The following is a 23,544-nucleotide window of genomic DNA, read 5'->3' on the forward strand; positions in this document are numbered from 1 at the left end:
CCATAAGAAAAATGAGAATTGCAAGTATGAACAACTCCATTTGAATTAAGAAAGGAATTGCAAGTCTGAGCATTCTCATTTAAATGAGGTCCTACAAGCCACCCCGATGAATAAGGTATTGCGTTAAAATTATCAAAAATTCAGCCAAACTCCCTTCTTGGAAATGGGCAATTATATAAGCTGGGTGCTGAAAATGCTTTTTTTGTTTGTTTGTTTGTTTGATTTACCATTTCAAGACTGAACTTTCAAGTATTTTTTAACAGTTCAGCTTGCATAGCTCAAATTTGGACTCACATTTGAGTGTGATTTTTCTACATAAAGTAGATCAGCTACTGGCAGCACTTGAATTAATGGTGGTTTGTGTATTTGGACCATGAGCAGTAAATCCTGCCTGCATTGTCACAGTTGACACTCTGCATGATGTAGGATCACAATATTTAGAGTGACTTAATATTTGTATGGAATATTTAGATTTCCTATTCATTTTGCACTACATATGACTTTCATCAAAAAGAATCTTGAACAGATGTTGAGCAGGTTATTAAATAGGGTTTTTTTACATAGATAAATTAAGAGAATTGCAACTAGTTTCCCAAGTGGTGCTTAAGATCAATAATAAATCCTATTATGCTTTGTCCATATCAATAATGGGTCCGTAGTGGGTGATGCATTCTTGACAGAAAAGGAAATGTCTTTGTCATAAGTTTTTTTGTGAACTTGAGGTAGAACACTGAGAGAAAAACCTAATTAATAAAAATTGACTGGAAAAGTGCCTTTGGTCCTAACTTTTCTTGCTGGGTTCAGAAGGTGCACTTTTTCAACACTTCTTCAAATTGTGTCTACGCCTGGTGAAGGTGGAAATCCCATTTCTGTTATCTCTGATGGTCTGCCATAGATGAGTCACCTGAGATTCTGGTATGGAATCTCTGCCTGTGACAGTGCCATGCTTGTGCCTTTCATGTGTTCCTGTTAAGAAGTGCTTTTCCGAGCCAGGTGACCCTGCCTCACATCTTCCACAAGTCTGAAAGCTTTCAGGATGTTCCCAAGAGACACCATGTTCTTTCTTGACAATAGCTTCTGGCACCAATGTTGGGATGATCCATCCAGCATCCTCCCACCAGCATAGCCCCAGAACATCAAATCTGTGCTTCTGTGCTTCATTTTGACAGACAGTTTTTGGGAGCTCTTGGGGCAAATAAAGAAATACTTCCCAGATGCAAGGAGGAGTGACGTCCTCCAATTTCCTGGGATAATCCTGGGAAGTTGTGGGTCGGTACTTTGGTACTGGTGCTCCTTTCTGTCCCATCTACATCCAAGTAGATGGAATGTGTTCTGTGCTAGCTAAAGTCTGCTGAAAGCTGAGAGCTTTTTGGTGATGTTGATTACCAGACTAAACTGGTGGCAACAGGATAGCTTTTCAAATCTGTGAAGAAGCTATCTTGAAGTGAATCTGTAAGTAGCTTCCTATTTTTAAGTAATTTCTGTTTTCTTCAGGAATTTTCATAGCTGTCACATCTCATTCTAATCACAAATGTGAGTTTTCTCACCTTGACTGATAAGGGTTTCTCAAAGCTGTGGTTGTGCACTCCAGTCTTTATAAAAGAAACTGGCCCTTGTGCCTTTCAAGAGTAACTGCTGATCAGGAGCACCTCCTGTGTAAAGACTTCAGGTTAAGGCTTGCATGAATCTTCCATCCTGTATCTCCTCTGCAAGCTTTATAAGATGGCCTGAAGTCTCAAAATGAATCTGATGCTCTTCAAGTCTTGACTCACACCCAGGAAAAGCCAATTTCATGCAAAATCTGAAAAGGGCAGGTTCTTCTTCTAAAAGGATAACCCTGATAGTGAATTTGAGTGTTTGCAACACTACAGGGAAAAACAAATGTAGCAGGCTGTTTTAATGCTGTTTCTGTTAAGATATGTGCTGTGTAAAATAAGACTAAATCTTCAGAATCAGGTACAGATCTTCTTGGCCAGAGACACTTCAGCATCCAGTATGTTAAGATGCCCTTAATGGATTTCTGATCATGCAAAGCAGGGACTTTGTTCTAAGTTCTGTGAATGCAGCTGATGTGATTTTTCAGAATTAACATCCTGATCAGTTGCCAACAGGAGAGTGAAATGCAATACGTGATATTAGCAAAGGGAAGGTAAGGTTACTTACAACAAGGGGGATTTTTTTCCTGTTTTGCTGGAGGCAAGAAGGCAAAAGAGCCATCACAGAAGAAAAAAAAAAGGTTATTTGCCAATAACTCCTTTCTAGCAGTCTCTTGTGGAGCAGGCATTCACAGTAATTCAGTGCATTCAGCTTTACCTTGAATATGGACAGAATAATAGGGGGTGGGAGAAAGTAATGAGAGAGCAAAAATCCAAACAACTAACCAAACTACAACCCCACAAACCCACTGAATAAAATATCACTTCTATTGATTTATTTTATGGAATATTGTGGGATATTAGGATGTTTAGTTCCATAATAGGGAAGAATGGCAAAATGGATCTGCAGTTCCAGAGGGGAAAAAAAATGGGGGGTGGGGGAAGGTGGTTTTTATCCACTAGTACAATTCTGAAATACAGTAAATACAAGTTGTATGGGGTTAGAAGTTCACTGCAGTATGCAAACCATAGTCCTATTTAAAGTGCATCCTCCATTACAGCAATGCTGTCTTGTGGAAAAACTACCTTCCCTTTGGAGGACAAAGCTGCAGTATAATTAAGATAATTATTTTTTCAATGGATGTCTTTTATCTTATTTTTCTAACTGGCTGTGGGCTTTTTAACTTGCGAAATCTTTTAGAAGTTGCTAATAAGAAAAAACTGAGCAACTGTTGGCTGCTGAAATGAGTGAGCTGAGGGGTGTTTTTTGCTTAACTTGGCCCAGTGGGAACAGATAATAATCTACTGCATAAGAAAGACTCCATTTCTTAAAGGCCGTGGTCTCCATTCTTAACAAAGTGTCTGCACTGGAGACCTTTTCTGAACCAGGCTTTTATCAGATGCAAACCATAAAGGCACCAGCTAGGCAAGGTAGCTATGGCTGCACTACTTTTTATCTCTGCACAGCGAGTCCCGTGTGTTGGAGGAAAATCTGATGCTGTCAGTACAGCTTTGCATGGCTGCTCTTCCCACCTGCCCCTTGGAACCAGGAGGGAGCTGGGGAATCATTCTGTATTTTCTGTCAGGATCTGTAATGTCCTGGAGCTTATGTTGTATGAGCACCACGAGACAGGGACCTCTATCAGAGCCTCTCAAAAGCTTCACATGTGTTAAATTCTTCCTCTAAACCACGGCAGCCCAATTAAGAGCTTTTTGTGCATTATCATATTTGATGGCTCCTGAGGTGAGGGCTTCACACCTTGTAGCATTTCAGGAGGGCAGTGCTGTGCAGGTTAAGAAATCTGGTGTCAGTAATTACAAGGAGGAAAATAGCTCAGCTGCTTGGCTGCCACATGTGTCATTGCATGCTCCATAAAGATGATGGGGTTTGCCTGCTACTGTGTTCTGACAGGGCTCTGTGCCTGTGTCTGCTGCTCTCAGTGCTGAGATCTTGTATTGTACCAGAGCAAAAAGCTCTCGTGCAGGAAATGTTCACGTCTCTTTAAACAACACCTCCATATGAGGAAATGTTGTAACATGTGCTCCTTGTGATCGAATTTGCACTCCTTTTGTGATGCTCATAATCCCCAAACCTGCTGCCACTCCACTGGGATATTGCTAAAAAAAAAAAAAAAAAAAAAAAAAGTACAAAATAATCAGGGATTCAGCGACAGGCAGCACTTGTTCTGTGGTGGTTAGGGCTGGATTAGGTGCACCTTATAATGTGTCAAGGTAAAATTGCCCAGACCTATGGTGTATTTTTGCAAAATCCCCAGATGCTCATGTTATTTAGCTGCTTTGGAAAACATTGCCTGAAATTCTCATCTTGGGAGATAATGTACTGTTGTTACATACTGTGTATCAGTATGAAAAGAAATTAAACTAATTGCCTTTTAAGGCCCAGTGACTAGCAAGTTTTGTGCCATTTTTACATGTCTTCACGGAGCACGTGAGCACCTGTCTCTCCAGTGCCATTTCCCAGGTAACTCTGATTTTTATCAGGCTGTCAGAAAAGCCCTCATCTGGGATTTACTCAATAGAAGGCAGAGAGACTAAAATTAGTCCATTTACTTCCCTCAGCCACTTACCCACATTGCCACTGCTCCCTCTCTAGTCAAATGAGGTCAGTCAGCTTGACAGCCCCATCCTCTTCCCTAAGCCTTTAGCTGAGGAGAGCAGCTCCAAGCAAGGCATAGAAGGTCAAAATCTTGACAGAGAATAAGGCACTAAATGTCCATGGGGCTGTGTGCCCTAGTTAGGGAAAGATTTGCTAGTGATTCTGCCAGCACCATGTCTTAGTGCACCCACCAACCCAGGGACATTTCCCTCAGCTAAGGGAGAATTTTCCTCCCGTGTTCTGAGTTAAACATCCTATCTGAGCTCAGCCATCCTGTTATCTCTACCAGCCTGATCACATCACTGCTTCCTGTCAGGTATTTCCCATCCCCACTCATGTCCCATCTCTGCCTGTCTTTTCTCAGTGTACGATTGCTCATCTTGGCCTCAGCTCATAATCCTTTATCTCCTAATCTTTCTTGCCTTTGTGTGTGATCTATTTTGCCTCCTCTTAAACTTGTCATCTATAAAGCAAAAGTCAACTGGGTATTATGAGGTAAACAGGAGTGTATTACATCCCCATGTTTGCAGGCTGAAAAGAAACAGTGATGGTCTAAAGCACCACACAACCCAAAGCTGAGAGTCAGAGCCCCAAAAACAAGATATTAGCTTTTTAAAAGGGATACATTCAAAGAAAAGGAAATGCATCTATCTTTCTCTTCTCTGGTTTTCAAGCATCTCAGAGTAACACTCTGGGGTTCTATCCCACAGCAATGTTCATTGAAAGCAATGAAGAGAACATCAGACCTCAAGCAACTGTGTGACCTTAATCTCTGTCTTGAAAGCAGACCCCTCCTCCTGGCTTAAAAATCTAAGCAGGTAAACAAAGTTTAGGTATTCCAGAAGCCACTGTAATATGGCAACTTTTCCAATAAGGTCTTTTCCTAGCCCCAGGAGCATGCACAGGACTGGGAAGACAGGTAACAGAGGTAAATATAAAATGGGTTCATGTCCTCTGAAGGAAAATTACAAAAGAGGAATCTTAAAAGTGTCCTAAAAATTATTTTTAAATTAAATGTGAATTTCCATTTCTACTGAACCCCCTCAGCTCGTGAGTCTTCACATGGCATTTATTTTTTTTCTTTATTTAAGAAATAGATTTAAAAAGAAAGCAGTAATTTTGAACTTCACTCTTAACTCTAAAGGGTTTCTCTTAAAACCTGGTTAGATTCAATGCTTGCACTAAAAATAAGCTTGGAAAAATCAAGTTTGCAATGTTAAATAATAATTCAATTTGCAAATATGTGCACAGTCTTAAGGAGCTTATCTTGGACAAGACATAAAACCTGACTTCTCTTGTAGTTGTGAAAAAAAACAACAGTTTTCTCAGCATTACTGCCCTAAAGTAAAACAAGTACAGGAAGAAAATCAGCCAGTATAAGTTACTTTTTGGCCTGCAGAACTTTCTGTGCTGGGCTGCCTGGCCTGGCTTCCCTCTCTGCCAGCAGTGGCAATAAAACAAAACAAGCCTCCCATCCCTGTTACAGGAGTGGCTGCCTTGAGTTTCCAGCAAGGGGGAAAACTCTGCTGCCCCATTCTGCAGCTGGTGCCACTTCCTGCGGTTCCATTCACCTGGAACTGGAAGCACACCATCAGAAGTCCCAGGCCCTGGTTAGAGGCTCCTTGGGCAGCAGGAGTGGGGTCACCACAAGCATGGTCTTGTGCTCCACACGTAGCTGATTGGGATGTCTCTGCTCATCTGGAGGCATGGCAGTGGAGAGAAGGTGAGTGTCAGAGGGTGTGCTCTGACTTCTTCAAAGCAGGCAGTGTTGCTGCTGGCCCTCCAGAATCTTTTAACTGGTACAAAGAGCTTTTTTTGAGCAGGCAGTGTGGGTGAGCTTTTACTTTTTGCATCCACCTTTGCCAGAGATGGTGATGAGTGGATGGTGCAGGCTCTGGTCCAACAGAGCTATGGCTGAAGGTGCCCCCCTCCAACAGAAAAATGCTGTGCTGGGGATTTAGTTCCAGTTTTTCAAAGAGCTGGCTGGAAAACAAACATTCTGTTTCAAAGGGGGGAAAATAAGAAGAAGACTAAGCTTCAGTATCTGATTTTTTTCCAGAGGTTTACAGCTTTCCTTAATGCAGGCAGATTCCTGTATCTGATTTTCCTGCCCCCTGCAGTACCTTCCTAAAGTAAGGATTTACTTGCAGGGGCAAGAGACTCTTATCTCTGTCTCTGGCATGACTTCTCTACCTGATAACCTCTGTTTTAAAGGAGATCTCACTTTCAGTCCTTACTTTGAACCAGGCAAGAAGGATAGGAGCCTAATCTGCCTATATCCTGTATGTGCATCTTGCTCTCTGAAAAATTTGGTCAGAATATCCAGTTTGATTTGAAACCCAACCAAAAAGAGAAGATTGGAAGGGGAAAAAGCACTAATCTTCTCAGTTTATCATTAAATCAGAATTATAAACTAGTCTTAAAAAAAAAAAAAAAAAAAAAAAAAAACTTGCTGGAATCTGCTCAACTTTAAATATCCACAGGACAATCTCCATGTAAAGCTCCTTCTACAATCACAATCCCCACAATCAATCACAGCCATTGTTGCATCCCGGAGTTTGGGTTTAGATTAGGGTTTTTAATTTATGTTAAAATAAGTCAAGTTCTGTAATCCCGCGTTTCCCCTGCGTTGTTCCCCCCCGCGGTTTCTGGCCCCATGCTGCCTGCTGCCGGATCCTTACCCCTGTGCCGCTCCTGTAACCACCCTGCCATCCGGCCCCGGGAAACCCTGTGCTGGCCACCCCAAGCCACACGATCCGCTCAGCCCGCGGCTCGGTGCCCGCCCCTGCGGGGTTCTCTGGTTGGTCGCTGTTGCTGGCGTCACCGCCACGGCAGCCGCCCCTATTGGGCGGCAGGCCGTGGATCCTCTCGCCCCGCCCCTCCATAAAACCCTATCCCGCTGGCAGTCAGATGCCATTTTCTCCCATGCGAGTGCCGGGAGCGGTCGCGTCTTTCCATCGAACCGCGCCATGTGTGACCAATAAACCGTTCCTGCCAAGCACGGAGTAAATGGACAAATTCCTTACCTCTTTGCCGAGTCCCTAGCGCACGGTAACAGAGGCTGGCCAGCCCACGCGCCCGAGACACGGAGCCGTGTCCGGGAACCCGCGGCAGCAAACCCCGGCAGCACGTGGAAGCTACGCCACAGCCGGGCTCCCAAGAGCCGCATGCAGCCGGGGAGAGCGAAAACCCATGCCGCAGCCATATCTTTATATCTGAATGTTCCTAATATCTTCTTTGTTTTTTTTTTTTTCTTTTAACCAATTGTCATAGTTTGAATGCATCTTTATGAAAAAAAAAAAGGTATTTACAGAACTGGAAAAAAACCCTGCTCCTCCTTTTTTACCAGGAGAGGAATGAATCTGACATTACCTCAGGATTCTGTCTAATTTTTTTTATCTATTTAGACCCATCTGCAGGCTGTGTCCATGATGTGCCATACATATCCTTGATGTCTCTCTTCAGTCAAGCATTCCCAGGGAGAGAGGTATCTACGGAGCTTGTCTGACCCAAATTGGGTGGAGAAATTGAAGTTAAGGACAGCTGCATGATCCAAGGTGTGAGTGGTGCAGAGCTCAAGGTGCCAAGTGGTGCTGTAAAGGGCTGGGAAATGCTGCAGCTTTGCTGGTAATGTAGAGAAGTACCTCAGTTCTTTCTTCCACCACTCCCTTGTGTTCATGGCTGCTGGTGCTGCTCTAATCCCTTCAGAGCTGGAGAGGGGCTGTGGTACTGCCCATGAGGGCCATGTCCCTTCCAGTCCCCTACAATCACTGCTTTGGAGTTCCCCTCCAGGCCAGTCCTGCCCAGAGCTTGGTGTTTCTGGTAACCCCAAGGTTGTGCCTGTGTTTGGGAAATGCCTATGGCCAGCAAGAGAGGCTATGCTGCAGCACAGGGCTTCAAAGCTCTCAGTGATGTAGAGACTGAGCAATAGAGTCAGCCAGCTGCTTGCTCGGGAAGTCATGGCTAATACACTTCCACATCTTCAGCCTTTTCCACCTGTCACGTAATCTGCCAAACTGCTCTTTTCCCTTGCCTTCTCTTTCCTCCACACTTCTCTTAGGAAATCAGACAAATATACCAACTGCAAAAAGGAGCAGAGAGACCAGGAACTGGGTTCAGCCACTGCTTTCACCACTTACCTGAGGTTTGATCTTTCCATTCCTGTTTCATGGCCTCTGACTCAGCTTTCTGCTCTGTACCAGCAGAATGGTAATTCTTGCTGTTAATGAAAATGGTTTTAAGACTAGATACTTTTAGAGCATTAATATAGGGTATTCCTGAGATTTGTCAAAAGTTATGACAACTTCATATAGAAATTCTCCTGTGGAAGAAAAAGACAAATATTTTGAGAGGCTTACAAGTCAATATGATGATAAATCACAGGATCTTATTTTTCCAGACTGTTCTGGTTTACCTTCTCTCTGTTCCCTACCTAGGGGCTGCATTACAGCTTTGCTCCCAGCAGTTGCAGGCAGCTGCTGTTTGCAGGGGGGAACTCCTGTGGCATTATTTATGGCAGCTCTCAGTGAGAGGACAGTGATTTACTGTGTGCCATCTTCTGCAGCTGTGAATTTGCACCACAGTGACAGGGACATCCAGTGGAATCCTGATCAGTCTGACACGGAGGTAGAGAAAGGTGAACTGGCTGGGTAAAAATGAAAGTCTGTTAATATCCTCCTTTGCCCTCCCACAAATAAACTTTTACTTTCTGGAATTTGGAAATTAGAGTTGCAAATAGCCTGGTATTCATGCCTCCATCTCTCCTGCCAGACAACTTTTTCAAGGGAAGTCAGAATAGTTTTGATTCTTCCTCTAAAATTGGATGACCTTTTTTTATATAAGTCCTCTGCTTTTGCCTCTCCTCCAAGCCCCACATCTGACTGCATCTACTCTATGTCTGATATCCCTTACTAGGGAGACTCTCTGATGAATTTGTCACCAAACCTGCCCTGTGCTCTGACCTGCACAACATGCAGGGTGGCAGCAAAAGGAGCCCTTGCCCAGGAGCTCTCAGGTCTGCCTCTGCCTGCAAAAAGGACCTCACTTCTCTATGCTACCAAAAAAAGAGCTGTAGAATTTGACTTCATGCCCTTGATCTTGAAAAAAGACACACAGATCAACTGAGCAGGCTCATGGGCTTATCCAAATTGAATCTCAGTGCCAAGTCTCTTGGTTTTGACCTATGCTATAAAAGTGTTAAATTTCCTCCAAAACCATTGGCATTCTGCACAGAGAAAATGATAGAATAACACCTAGCAATGCCTTGCATTTTATTTCTGGGGTTATTTCCTTTGACCACAGTTTATCTGGCACAATGCACAGGAAAATGATGGGATGTGTTTTGTAACATTACACAGGAAATCCTGGCATTGCCTTCTCTCAGTAGCAGTGAACCATGCCAATCAGCTGTGGCATGGTGTCATGGGACAATGAGCAAGCCCAGCTTAGTGGCCCCTGTGGGAAGCTGCATGGGAAGCTGCTTCATGAGCTGTGTCAACTGGAGAGGAAGTAAAGGGAGAAGGAGGGAAAGGTTCATTTATTTGCTCCCAAGATTCCTCCTCTGAGGTTTGCATGGTGGAAATTGCAAAACTGCAAGTGGGATTAAATAATTCCATAAAAGACATGACTGTAGGTACAATAATGGAGGGCAAGCAAGCCCATTATCTGGTCTGGCTGACTATGAAAGATTTTTGCTCCAAGGCATCTGCTGTAATTGAAGATTTGGTTGGTCAAGCTGTAGAATACTTTTAGGATACAAGTGATGTGTGCTGTCATTGCTATGCAAGCTTATGTTTCCTTCTCCTATTCTCCTGAGCTGAATAGAACATAACCTTCAGGTCAGTAATCAGTGTGTGAATAATATGGACCTACATTTCAGGTATGAGGTGAAATGCAAAACTTCAGATCTTCCTGCTAGTTCCTTTCTGCTCTGCTTCCTCTAGCAACAAAAGTAATGGTAGGTCTTGATTGTTCTGCATTGTTCCAAAGCACTAAAATCGAGAGGCAAAAAAAAACCATTAACATTACACACATGAACAGGTATAGTTCTTGCTTATTGAAATGCAGAGGGGACCAGGGGACCTGATTAGGCAAATTTTATGAGACAAGAACACAGCCAAGCTCCTGAAAAACGGCAACATTACCAGGGAGATGCCTTTATTAACAACAGAATAAACACTCAGTCCTCCTGCAGATTGTTATCCAGATTGAATGGCACTTGGTTCTTATCAAGACACTTCTTCAAAACATGGGAATCTCAGTGTGATCCTTCAAGCAAACACCATGCTGCTTAAAGCCTGGTTCCCATCATGCAAAGTAGCCTGCAGCACCTCTGGACACACACAACAGTGGAAGGTGGCCATGAGTTTTTAACTTTCCTAAACACCAGCAACTAGCAGGGTTTCTCTGCCAGGCTTTTTCACCTCTCCACATTGCAGGTAGCCCTGGGAGAGCACAGGAAAGAATTTTGATCACTAGGGAGTTCTCCCGTTGGCAGAAAACCTACGGACACAGAGGTGGCAGGCCGCCATGCTGCTGCCTTCCTGAAAGTAATCACTCAGTCTGGTGAACAAGTGCAACTTCCTACCTTATCTGCCCATCCATAAGAGCAGCAGGGTTGCAAAAGGCCCATGGGTTTGTGCTGCGCACAGATTGAGCAGAGCACTGCACTCAGGCAGCTTCTTGCTTGCAAAATTGTACAACTTTATCTTTCATAATCTTCTTTTAGGAGAGGTTAAAACCCTCCTTTGGGGGATCAAAAAGAGATCTGAATGCTCATGGAGGTAGAGACGCTTATGATCTCATATCTTTGAGGAAGTCTTACCTGATGCAGGTTGGAAGGTTTAGTTAATATATTATTACTTTAGTCACTTATTAAATTTGAAAATCAAATAACAAACTGATTGTAGTGTCTGCCACCCAACAGGTCAAGTAGGGCAAGTAGGCAGAGCAAGCCCCAGACCAGCCAAGGTGCCCTAAGCAATATTTCCAGGGTGTCCATCTCAGGCAGATCTGTTTATAACCTGGGCCAGGCTTGTGTCAAAACTGTGGTTTGATACACGTTTAGCTTTAACAGCAGAAGTACAATCCCTCAAACCTCAAGGTGTTTTAGAATATAATGATAATATTAGAATAAGGAATACCATTTTTTTTAAGTATAGTCCAATCCACTCTTCAGTGCCTCTGGTAAATTCAGCAGGGATTCTTACAATTTCTAGGCAGAATTGTGGCTTTTCATTAGGCTTCCCTGGATAGCCTCTATACTGCTGTGTGTATTTGAAAAGTATTCATTGGTATGACCTGAAGAAAGGCTTTAAAGGGGGAATGTATTTTAGGGTATCTCTAGAAATGGTTCCTCTATGAAATGCTTTTGCTTGGGAGAACAAATCAAAGTAATGAATTAAGTTTTGGAGTAATAATATATCCTATACAATAATCTTAAATATTTTTACTTTCATTGTCCAAAGGACTGTCTGGAAAATCTTCTCAGTATATCTCCAAATGTATAAGGTTGGTTATTGCAGTGTTCATGTATACAAGTAGTGGTTTCAAGCCTCAGTGTTTTTAAAACCCTGTATGGGAATGAATCTGGGAAGCTTTCACCACTGTAACCAAGTATCAAGAAGATAAAAGCATTTGAGGTATTTTTAAATGTCAGATTTCAGACACAAAGGGTATTACTGTGATTTGATCTTCAGACTCTGTATTTATCTGTCTAGCCTCCCCTATTCTATCAACAACTCTGTTCACCTTGAAGATAGCTATAACTATTGATTCAGGGTCTCTAAAATCCAAACTATTATATTTAAGCCAAGATATTTAAATCATTCATTTAAAGACTATCAAAAAAGGAAATTTTGACTATTTTGTTTTTAATTTTTAAGGGCACTGTACAAGCAGGTTAAAACATGAGAGAGTCATCAGCCAAATATTTGTGTTATATTTGCTTAGGTAAATAACAGATAAATGTCAAATATGCAAGGGCCACCTAGATCTCTTAGTTTTAAAAAGAGCTGTTCTAGACTGTCACTTCAAGGGACTTAGTGTAGCTGATGTGTCTTCTGTTTCTCAAAATATAGATGCAGGTAGTTTGGATAAGAATGAGTCTTTGCACTGCCCAAAGCATGACTCCAAGCAAACATGATCATGTCCAGGTTCTTAAACTGAAATGAAAGACCTTTTCCTGCACCCAATAACGCAAATACCACAGTGTGCTTAAGAATGCTGCTGACAAAGACCACCCAAGGTGTTACCTTTCTGATTGCAGATATGCTCTGGGTCTCCATGGGACTCCCTGTCTTTTTCTTTCCAGCTCTCTTGAGTCTCTTCCACTTGCTTTCATTCTGCCTCTTGTCAAGTCATTGGAGTCCAGTTTTGATATTAGTAAATACCATATTGTCATAGTTGGAATAAGCGCTTGACTTCTAAAGGTAGCCTAAACATATACAATATATAAAAAATGAAGTTCACTAGTCACCACAATTCTTAAGATCTTAGCATGTTAATAATTTGGATTTGAATGTAATTGCCTCTTAGCTGAAGACAAGGCTTGTGTCTTCATCCAGTGCTAGGTCAGGTTCAGTGAACTAGTTTATTTATACTTCTCACAGCACATCAGCAGAGGGTCTAAACAGTTTCATTAAAGCTATTCCTTATGATCTCATTAAAAAATAATTCCTTAAAAGAAAAATCTTTTAGTATTTAATTTTGACGTTTTCTTAATGCAAATTTTTGGTGTTTGTCTTATTGCTTTGTGTCCAAGAAGTCTGAGAATGGACTTGGAAATAGTAATTGAGTCTAATAACTGTTGGCATCACAGTCTTGGGGAAAAAAAAAAAAAACAATAAAAAAGTCAAACTAAAGTGTTTGTTTCAATTGTTTTCTTTCTCCTGCTAAGCAGGAGAATAGTTATTCTTGTAACTTATTATGAGAGGCTTGTTATCCACAGGGCTTCTCAGGCAGGGGTCAGCTGACAAGAGACACTGGAGAAAATGTTCAGTGAGGTGAGAGTTGAGGGAGAAGACATCTAAGAAGTATGCAGTGGCTGAAAGGGCATGTTCCAAGCCTTCCCTTTTTCATTAATTGAGATTTGATTCAGAAAAATACCGTTTTTGTCACAGCCCATCCAGAAGGGTTGGAGCTCCCAGGTGTGCTCTGTGTTGGGCTCTGCTGTCTGAAAGTTAATGATGAAACTCCTGCTGACTTTGGACATTGGGGTTTCCTGATTTTGTGTGAAATTATTGGTTAATTTCAGGTACGAGAGGAGCTTCTGATTTACTTAGATACTGCTTGAGACCTGCAACTCAAGTCCTTGAGTGGTATATATGTAATCATAAATTCTGCTCGTAAAGCCACAATGTCACTTCTGAGCACCTCCAGTGTTGCAGGGGACAGTGTGAAGAAAGTGTAAATTTAGGGAGGAGTACTGTCTCTCTGTCCTATGTCAGTCCCGTGCATCACAGCTGGTCTGTGGATCTTGGAGGCAACTTTGGAAACACGGGCAGTTAGAAAGACACATTTCCCAGGGCAAACCAGGGGAATGCAGAGCTGTCCTAGTGGAGGGGAGCACACCAAAGCCTGCTCACTTCTTCTGCAGACTCCACGAGCTGTCCCTGTTCTTGCTTTTGGCTTATGGTAACGAAAGCAAGAGGAAAATTAAGTTCAGGGTGTTCATGTGGCCATGAAGTACTGAATTTTTTATAAAGCTTTGTAACTGTCATTTTTCAAGTAATTTTCTAAAAGAGGGCTGGAATGTGGGTAGTGCACGGGAACCAATGTACCTTGAAAGTACATTTCTTTGTTTTAATAAGGCTGGCGGTGTACCATGACTCGCCATAATGAATTAATTTGCTGTTTACCATAACAGCACTGAGCTTAATGAACTCATCATATTTATGCAACTGTCTGTAGATGTTCTCTTGTCATTTGGGATTTATAAATAAGTACTAATACTTTTATCGCCACTTTCTTCTGAGCAGGGAAGTTCTTCACAGTGAAAGGCCATTAAAGCTCCCTTATATTTTTCTGTATAAAAAGTAAGCAGATCTTTAATAACTTGATTTTTATCTTCATGTAGGTTTCTGAATTGTTAGTATGTACTCAGCAAAGCTGTTCAGCTTGAACAAAACTATTGTAGAGCCATCCTTATCAAATTCCACCAGTCCTATAATAAATAGAGTTAATATCTCATTTTACTGCAGGTGCCATTTCATTTAAGGTTAGCCTTCTGCATTTGAAAGAGAGTATCCATGTAAGTTCAACAGATTTAAGTAAAAAGAAGTTCTCTAAATTGAACAAAGTGATACTAATTTATGGCATCCAAGCGATGAATGCTATATCTTTGGAAGGCAATGGTTTGTTGCTGAACAAAACAGAAGGTCAGCTGCTTTCTCTCTTTTAATGTTGTTTGATATGCAAATCCTTAATGCTGAACAGCAGCTCTGGTTTACTACTGCTTCTTCTGTCATCTCTAGAAGGCAAGAGCTTATCCTTGTTTCTGTGCACTGCCTTCCTACTGACAGCAGTGTGGTGCCGAGCACTGCTGAAGGGCACATCAGAAGGCAGCCACCTGCCTGCCTTCGTGGGCCTCCAGTTAGCTGGGCTGAAATCTGCTTGGAGTCCCTGCCATAAAACAGGCTTTGCAGCTGGACCCACGGGCACTCTTTTGCTGGGTTAAGTGGTGGGAATGGGTGCAAAGGGAGCGCTGCTTCGTCTAATCTGGCAGCATTTGGCTGGCACACAAAATTTCCTCTCATGAAGCCCATGATTGGCAGCTCATTAAAAAGCTGGCTTAAAAAAATATTCACAGATTAAAACAGAAAACGGTCTCTTCGGAACCAAAAATTCTCACAGATATCAAGATCTCTAGTCGAAGGAAGGGCTGCTATATATATAGATATAATGATCTCTGCTTCCAGGTGCTTTGCTCATTTTGCAAGCTTTCCCAACATTACTTCATCCACTCAGGAGCAGGCACTGGCAGTGCTCCCCTCTTTCTTTCAGCTCAGGACAATGACTTCTGCCCTACACCTTCCCACATCCTTTTTATGGCTGAAATGTGATGCTATAAATCTTATAAATATGATTTATGGCATCAAAGTCAAGGCTTTGAGCATCAATGTGTGTCTCCTGACAGGCCTCAAGGATGAGGGCAAAATATGAAAACTCACCAAGTCTCAACAGTGAGGTACCACTGAGATGGGAAAGGAGATGAAAAGGACCCCAAGAGTCTCCTACTTGCCTCTCTCCATTCTGATTTCCCACCTCCTTCCCCATGAGGAAGCAAGCCAGGCTAGGCACCACAGCGCTGAGCCAGCCTTCCAGGTGGCACCAGTGAGAGCTGCTCTGCTGCCGAAAGAGGAGCCTGGTTTGCCAAAATCTAAAGCTTGCTCAGGGAGATGCAACAGGAGCTGGCATCACTCCAGTTATTGCAGTGAATAGGAAAGATTTAGGCAGTTGCTTCACTGAAATAAAAAACCCACAAACTCTCCTTGTGGGTCCCTACCTGTCTACTTTGATAATTGAAGGATGCTTACAAACCAGCTTAGTTTTATATCTTGCTTGAAGAGGAGAACCAAATTCTGCAGACTTTGTATCAGATTTTTGAAAGAAAAGCTCCAGTGAGAAGGTTTTGCCAGAGGAATGATTTTTGCCTAGCCACTGCAGAAGTTACCAGGGGTCTTGTCACTGCCTGATCCCATCTACAAGCACCAAGTGCTCCCCATGTGAGCCCCCTAGGAGCCAGCACAAGGGCTGGCACCTTGGCTCAGGCTCCCGAGGCAGAGCCCACCAAGGTACTCAACTAAAGCATTTTTATTTTTATTATTTACATTTCCCCCCACTCCCCCTGTTCAAAAGTGGGCATTCATTACATTGGCTCTGCAAATTTGCTTTCTGTAGCAGTCTGATCTGCTGACTAGAGCCAAGCACCTCACCACATCCTCTTCCTTATCAGTGCCAATGGTGAAGTTATCCCTTTGGACAATATGTTCCTGGTGCAGGAAGCTGATATTCAGTCACCTTTGACATCCCAGAACATGCACTGGCATTTCCAATATCACTGTAAATGGCCTCTCATATCTCATGCTCACTACTGATAGCTGAGAATGAAATTAGATCAAAAAAGGTGTTGTCACAGAGGTCTCAATTTCAGAGCATTTGTGACACCTTGCTATCATATTAAGTTAGGGTTTTTTATCTGTGGGTATTTTGGAGGAGTCATTCCATTTCACTGCCAGCAGCAAAGTATGTAGTTACCAAGTGGAATCCAGCCCTATTCCCATTGATTCATTAGGATTTGTTCACATCCCTGTTAGATTTGGAAACCACAGGAAGCTTAGTTTTCTGTGTTTATATCCACGAGACATCATTCAGCACTGTGAATTCAGAGCCAAATCAGTTAAAGTGCACACAGACCCTTTTGTTTGTGTAGTTCAATAAATTTACGTCATAGCCTTGAAAAATGTAACTATAACACTTTACTTGCTAAAGAAAAATATATTTAAGACCTGCACTCTATCCATAAGCAAGTGTTAAAGGTCATGTTTTTTGGACAAATTGGATTATTTCAATATATAGGCTTCTTTTGTAAGCTTTTTAAGAGTATGGTATTTCAAAACATCATGCACCCTGCTTATTAATTTCCACTGGCTTATGTCTCACAGTACTACTCTGTACTAATAAGCAGGTTCAAAAGAGCCAAGGCCATTGAGGAAAAAGTTCAGTTTTAAAAATCTGGGACTAGGAAGGAGAGGTACTTGCTGGAATTATGGCGTTGGAAGATCATTATCATTCAGAGCATTTAGTTAATGCGTTATTACTTTAGTCACTTATTAAATTTGAAAATCAAATAACAAACTGATTGTAGTGTCTGCCACCCAACAGGTACGTCTGATTAGCGTATCGGGGAACCCACGAGGAGCTGCGGCAAATCCACCTATTTTTATGGAAAGAGTGCCATCTTGTGGGAGCCTCCTTGCAGCACGCAGGGATAGCAGCCCCGTGTGCCGGCGTGCCTGCTTGCGAGGAACCTCCCTTCCTCCTTTGTTTTTCCTGGAATTTCCATAAAAACGTAATTTTCGTTTCTGAAAATGAGCGACGAAGATAGGAGCTTTCTTAACTAGGAACAAGTTAGGAGTGTTAAATCTCCTTAATATGTTACCTATTCTTTTGATTCCACAAACAGGTAGATTCTGAAACTGAGCGTTTCTGAAGCCTAACAGAAGCAGGATCTCCCTCTTTCTCTGCATGCCATTAATATTGTTAGATAATAGTGGTCTTATAATTTCTCTCAATATATATTTTATCCCTCAACATCTGTTTGCAGCTGCACTTTTACAAGGCTTCATTATAAGCTTTCCACTTCTTGAGCTCTCCCATGTAATGATACCATTACTATCCCAAATTTCTACTTCCATTTTTTTATGTTTGCCTTTAAAAATTGAACTTATAAGTTACATCCATAAAGAAAATTGCCAATAATTACCAGGGGTACAATTAGGAATAAATCTCCATTAAGGAACAAGCCAAAGCTCAGTATCTTTATGCAAATGCCTTTTGTTAAAAAGATGTCTTGTGTAATCAGGAATTATACTGACAAGTGAAGAATCATTTAATTAATGAGAATAGAGAAATCATTTGGATGTTTTTTTTCTATTCCTGATTGAATAAAAGAGAGAAAATGGCCCTGCTCAGGGATTAGAGCCGCTGCTGGAAGAAATAAACCCCATGGATGTTGTTCTGTTACTGCCTTGGGAAGATAGTACACGTATGTTTGGATTAGGCATTGAAAATTAATTTCCTATTACTCCACAAGAACTTACACAAAAGGGTTCTGTTTATGCTGGTTGGCTGTTACTGCTTACCTCTCAGAATGGAATATCTGGGCTAAAATACTTGCCTAAATCCTAGTACAGGATTCCAGGGCACTGAGAACCAGAATTATGGTGAGTTCTTTCCATAAGTACTGTATGCCATGATCCAGGGTAGTGTATGGACCCTGTTTGCAGTTGCAGAGGAGTAATCTGGTCTCCAGTCTTTGTTTAGAGCAGGTCAATTTGCTCTGGGTCTTTCCCACTGGGTCTTTGAATTTCACCAGGGATGGTGATGCCATAAATTTTCTGTTCCACTGTTTAACATCTCCGATTCTCCTCTTATCTGGGTCGGAATTTCTTATCTTCCAGTTTATCCCATTTGCATCTCCTCCTGTCATTGGGTCTCTACACACTCCCAACAGGCAGCTGCAGGCAGCAATGGCAGCAGTCCTGCCTGCGGTGCCATCCCTCCAAAGCTCATCTGAACATGGGTGGCTCATAACAGCTATTCAGTCTCTTGCAACAAACCAGATTATCCTCCCATCCTTGAGATATCCCTGTTCCATCAGAAAGCTTCAGGATGAGGCTTCTCTAAGTTGTCTCTGGGTTTGGGAGAAGTCAAAATGTAGTCCAGGCAACTCTGACCTTGAATACCTTTTCTCAGGGTGGGACCTTTAGCAATGTACTGTCAGCAGGCAATGCACAGAATTTATCCCACTTCTTGTAAACTCAAAGCTACATGAACAAGGTGGTTCTGGCATCCCTAAGGACACGTATATCACCTGTGATCTGTTCCTTCAGGGCACTGTTCCCTCTGGGACAGCACAGAGGTGAACAAGCTGTCCCCCTCTGAACAGGTCATGATCCCAGCCACCAGACATACTACAAGGTGGGAAGTGGGAGCTCCCTCCAGACCTGTGCTGGGATTTCAGCCACTGGTGGCTCTGTCAAGCTTCCCATTCCTGGCAAGACCACAGCACAAATATGTGGCCATTTGGATGTGCCATATTAAATTAAGTGGCCTCATGGACAAAACTACCTGTTGAAGCAGCATCAGAGACTGAGTCACCTCTGCACAGAGCAGCTGCCCTGTGGGCCCCAGGTACATTCAAGCTCCCTTTTGAGGCTGAGCTGCTGTGGTAGCCCTGAGACAGTGGGAAAGCTTTCCTTCCTCCTGCAGTGCACTACAGTCTCTCTGTAGCAAGATCCCAGACCTCTGCTGGTTTGTGTGCACTTGGACTTTTTTGCATGTTGTGTCAAATGATTGCAATAGTAACTGTTTGCCTTCCAACACTGAAATAAAAAACAAATTTATTACATGAAAAAAAACCTTTCCATTGTTTTATTCTTTTTAGGTGTAATCATTTAATTTTTTTATCTTGGATAACCAGAGGCACCCAGCTGTTACTCTAGTCATTTCTGGATGCTTTAAAAAAAAACCTCTCTCCTCAGAAATAAATTGAGTAAATATGAAAATATTCTTCCAAACAAAATTCTCATTTCTCAAACATTTCGTCCCACAGGAAGTGTAGTTAAATATGTTGTCCTTGCAAGCTGCCCAGGAAATATTTGGCAGCAGGTTGGGTATGTAGGTCCAAGGACAAGTGAATTCCACAGCAAGGAACCTTCCCATGGAACCACTTATCATCAGGTTGCATTCTGACATTAAGCAGGACTGCTTTAGGTCATCACTGACTGCAGTAAGATGGTTTTGCTGTCTCTCCAAAGCAGAAAATGTAGGTAACTCAATAAAGATCAGTTTGCAACAATGTCATATGTAACATGGTAAATCTGAAGTGTATATTCCTTCTGATTTTTTTAATTGAAATGTCTCTCCTGCAATGATTAGGATGCAAAATATTGTCAGATATCTAATGCACTATGAAAGTCTGTTGACCTAGATTAGTAAAATCCAATTGAGAAAATATAGTATATGAAGTAAAGTGTCTTCATTGAGTTTGTTAAAAGAATGAAAGAGAGATTTGTGTGTGCTTTGCTGTATCTGGAGTGGAACATGTATCTAGGAATGTTCAGCTGTATCTAGGAATGTTCAGCCTAACAGGCAAGCCCACACCCAAGCTTTCTTTTCTGACTAAATCAGTCTGTGCAGGTTCATCTGATGCTTGGTTTTCCAAGACACGTGGGAAGGTTGCAGGCAGTCGGATTTACACCCTCACACTCTCAGGTGCTGCTGCCCCACTGTAACCCCTGACTCTGTGCTTTCTCCCCAAGGATTTTGGAGCTGCAGCAGAATGGCGACATGGATGTACTGAAGCATAAGTGGTGGCCGAAGAACGGTCAGTGTGATCTTTACTCATCTGTGGATACCAAACAGAAAGGAGGTGCCCTGGACATAAAAAGTTTTGCAGGTGTTTTCTGCATCCTCGCTGCAGGGATTGTCCTATCCTGTTTCATTGCAATGTTGGAAACGTGGTGGAATAAAAGGAAAGGCTCCCGGGTTCCATCAAAAGAGGTATTAGACCCTCCATTTCTCCTGGGGAATTTTCATGCACCCTAAAAATTGCTGCCTTGACTTTATAGCACTAGAGAGGGTGGGGAATCAAATTCAGAGATACTTCATTAGCATCCTGATTTTTTAACATAAATGATGTTCCTCAAAAATCTTTCTAGCTGTTCTTTCTAGAAAAGCTTGAATAAAAATAAATGTATACTGATGATGTATAACTATGCAACTATTCTGAGTAAAACACAATTGTTACTTGTAGAATAGTACATTATTAATACATCAGTATTCAGTTCATTGTTCCCATTGGTGACAGCTAATTCTCACTAGGTGTCTTGGCTTCTTCTTGAAAAATACGTCCCCTAAGCTCAGTGGCTGAGTATTTTAAAATACATTTGCAAAATTTAACCCTTTAATCAGCTGGTAGCTTCTTGAATAAGCTAGTCCCCAGTTTCAGAAACATTAAGCTCTTGAGACTTCCATGAACTTCAGTTCTTGTTATTTCATCTGAAGTCCAGGGAAGCGAGACTACATTCGATTTTTCAGGTTCAGGCCAGACATATTTTTGAAACCTGGTACAGGCTTGTTTCAGAAAATCTTGTACAGATGCCACAGAGAAATATGTTATTTTACACCTGAGATGAGTTTGCTTCTACACCTGCATGTGTAATGCTTTCCTTCCTGTGGTAATCTACCTGTCCCTCTACCAGCCATCTGAGCCTTGTGCAACTTTTCACTAAATTTCTTATATTCATAATTAAGTTTTTACCTCTACAGAATTCTAAAAAGAAATTAGGGACAAAATGATTTATTAAAGTATCCTTGGAAGCAACACCCAAACCTGAACCTAAATAAGAGCTTAAATGTAGCACTATCAAATATAGCTTTTCTGTCTGTGTAGCTTAAGCACATCTGTGTAGCTTGTGGGGTATTGATGTTAATTTGTGTGCGGTGGTCTTACCTTCTCTGCAGTTTCTCCATTATGTTTACTCCTGCTAATCTAATGCTGTCTAATCAGGCAGGATTAATTACACCACCTCATTAGACAACATTGGCACTGATGTTAAAATACATTTAATCTTTTCTTGCCTGTTTTAATTCCCAAGTTTTTTTTCTTTTTTTTTTTTCTTGTTTTTTTTTTTTTTTTTTTCTTTTTTGTTCAAGATCTGGACCGGACCATTATTAAAAGGAAAAAAAAAAAGGAATCTCTAGTCTTTAAATTGGGTTTCTCAGGAATGGAAACCATGTAGTTTCACCTGGTAAATTATTTTAAAACCCTAAAATTTACTTGATTGTTGTTTACCCAAAGATTCAGAACTTCATACTTATATTTATCTGGTACAAAACATGAAAATCCATAACAAAGAAAAAGAAAAAAACGCCAACACAGATATTTTACACAAGTATAAAATTTTCTATTTAAATTTTCAAATGCTGAGAAATTCAAGTGTGTACTTTCCACAAATGGTATAATTTGGCCTCCTTGATCTTTGTTATATGGTCATTAGCTTAGCATTGAAACGCTCATCTCAACATTAAATTGAAAAGCTTGGCTCAAAACTGAGCTTAACGTGGACGTATATGCTGAATGTCCCCATTATCCTGGATGTCGGGGTCATTCAGCAAAGAAATACATTTTAACTAACTTTCTTAAAATTCATTTTAGCTTCCATGAAATCCATTGGCTCTTCCAGGCCACTAGTCCAGAATCGGGGGTCAGATTGGGCCAGTTTGTGGTCAGCAAGCCAACCCTTTTTCCTGGTGGCTGCCAACTTGTGCTCCAGAATGCAAGCATTTATACTGAAAAAAAAATTGTCTAATGGTTGCGAAGATAACATTTTGGTCGCGTGCCAGAAGTAACCCATTCACTGATGTCTGCCTGAGTCTGCAGACAGCCTTAAACAGTAGCTCTGAGAGAAGTATGAACCGCCCCAGTAATCTCAATGGGATGTTGACTCTGAAGCCTGATGATAATTTAAATGTGAAAACTGCTGAATATTTCACTACTGATCACACAAGAGAGAAGAGGAAAGATCATATTATGGAGATATGCACAATCTTACTGTGAGTGGGTCTCATTTTGATGTATCGATTGGGTGGAGATTGGGTTGTGGGCTAAGCATGGGAGATTATCACCTCTTATATATTTTCACTGGTCTGACCCTAGCCCCAAATGCATCTCTGTAAAAGAAAGAAGACTATTTTGAGTTACTCTTAGAGGCTCAGAAACGATGAAATTCCAATCTTTTCCCGATTGGCATTTTAAATTACAAAGTATTTGTATGTTTGTTTTTTTTTCAAAATTAAAAGCAAACAAACAAAAACCAGAGAAAAAAAAAAGGAAAATATTTAGGACTGTCCCTCAGAGACATAGTCATGACTTGCACACACTAATCGAGCCTCTTTATATTTCTTTAGCTTCTGATGTGGCCCCAGTTCTCCTGCATTCATATGCAGCTCCAAATTTTTTGAGGAGATAGCGTTTGGTGAATGCGTTTGGATTTGATGTCACCTGTGTGGTTGTTATGTGCATCCATGTCTACATCCACCTGTGAATAAACGATAGACAGAAAGCTAAGTCCGAGAAATGAGCACTGCATTTTTTCCTTCCTGTGATGAGCTCCAACCAAAGCCCTTGTGGTCAGTGATCATCCAGTCCCTGGGAGATCCCTGATGCCCTGTTCCCTTCCCCTTTTTCCCTGGTTTATCTCCCTGTCCCTGCCCTCGGAGGATGCAGTCCTGGAGGGGAGCTGGCCTCTCAGTTTCCTCCCAGTCGGGCTCTGCGTTCGGCGTGGTGCCAGCGCAAATGTTCAATGATCCATTCTGCTAAGTAGATGAACTCCTGCAGTTTGTTCTAGGTGTGGACTCAGTGCTTGACTTCATTCCTAGAGAAAGGGGGGATCTCAAGCCCATTCAGTATACTAGGAGTTTTGCCATTGATTCAGGGAGCTCTGGATCAAGCTAGTCAATGAATTTCAGTAATCAAGGCTGGAAGTCATCAATGCACATCTATCAGCTGCCTAATTATCCTCTGTGAGGTCCTAGAGTGTGAGATAT

General features: G+C 41.8%; 1 protein-coding gene across 2 annotated transcripts in view; it reads left to right on the top strand.

The window, feature by feature from the left end:
* GRID2 (glutamate ionotropic receptor delta type subunit 2) overlaps positions 1-23,544 on the top strand; it is a 686,989-nt gene that overhangs the window by 659,658 nt on the left and 3,787 nt on the right. For both annotated transcript variants that reach the window (XM_053941218.1, XM_053941219.1), the window contains one exon: positions 20,256-20,496. In XM_053941218.1, the coding sequence (XP_053797193.1) occupies positions 20,256-20,496 (241 nt within the window). The remainder of the gene's footprint in view (positions 1-20,255; positions 20,497-23,544) is intronic.

Source organism: Vidua chalybeata, chromosome 4 (assembly GCF_026979565.1).
Source record: "Vidua chalybeata isolate OUT-0048 chromosome 4, bVidCha1 merged haplotype, whole genome shotgun sequence".
Classification (NCBI taxonomy): Eukaryota; Metazoa; Chordata; class Aves; order Passeriformes; family Viduidae; genus Vidua; species Vidua chalybeata.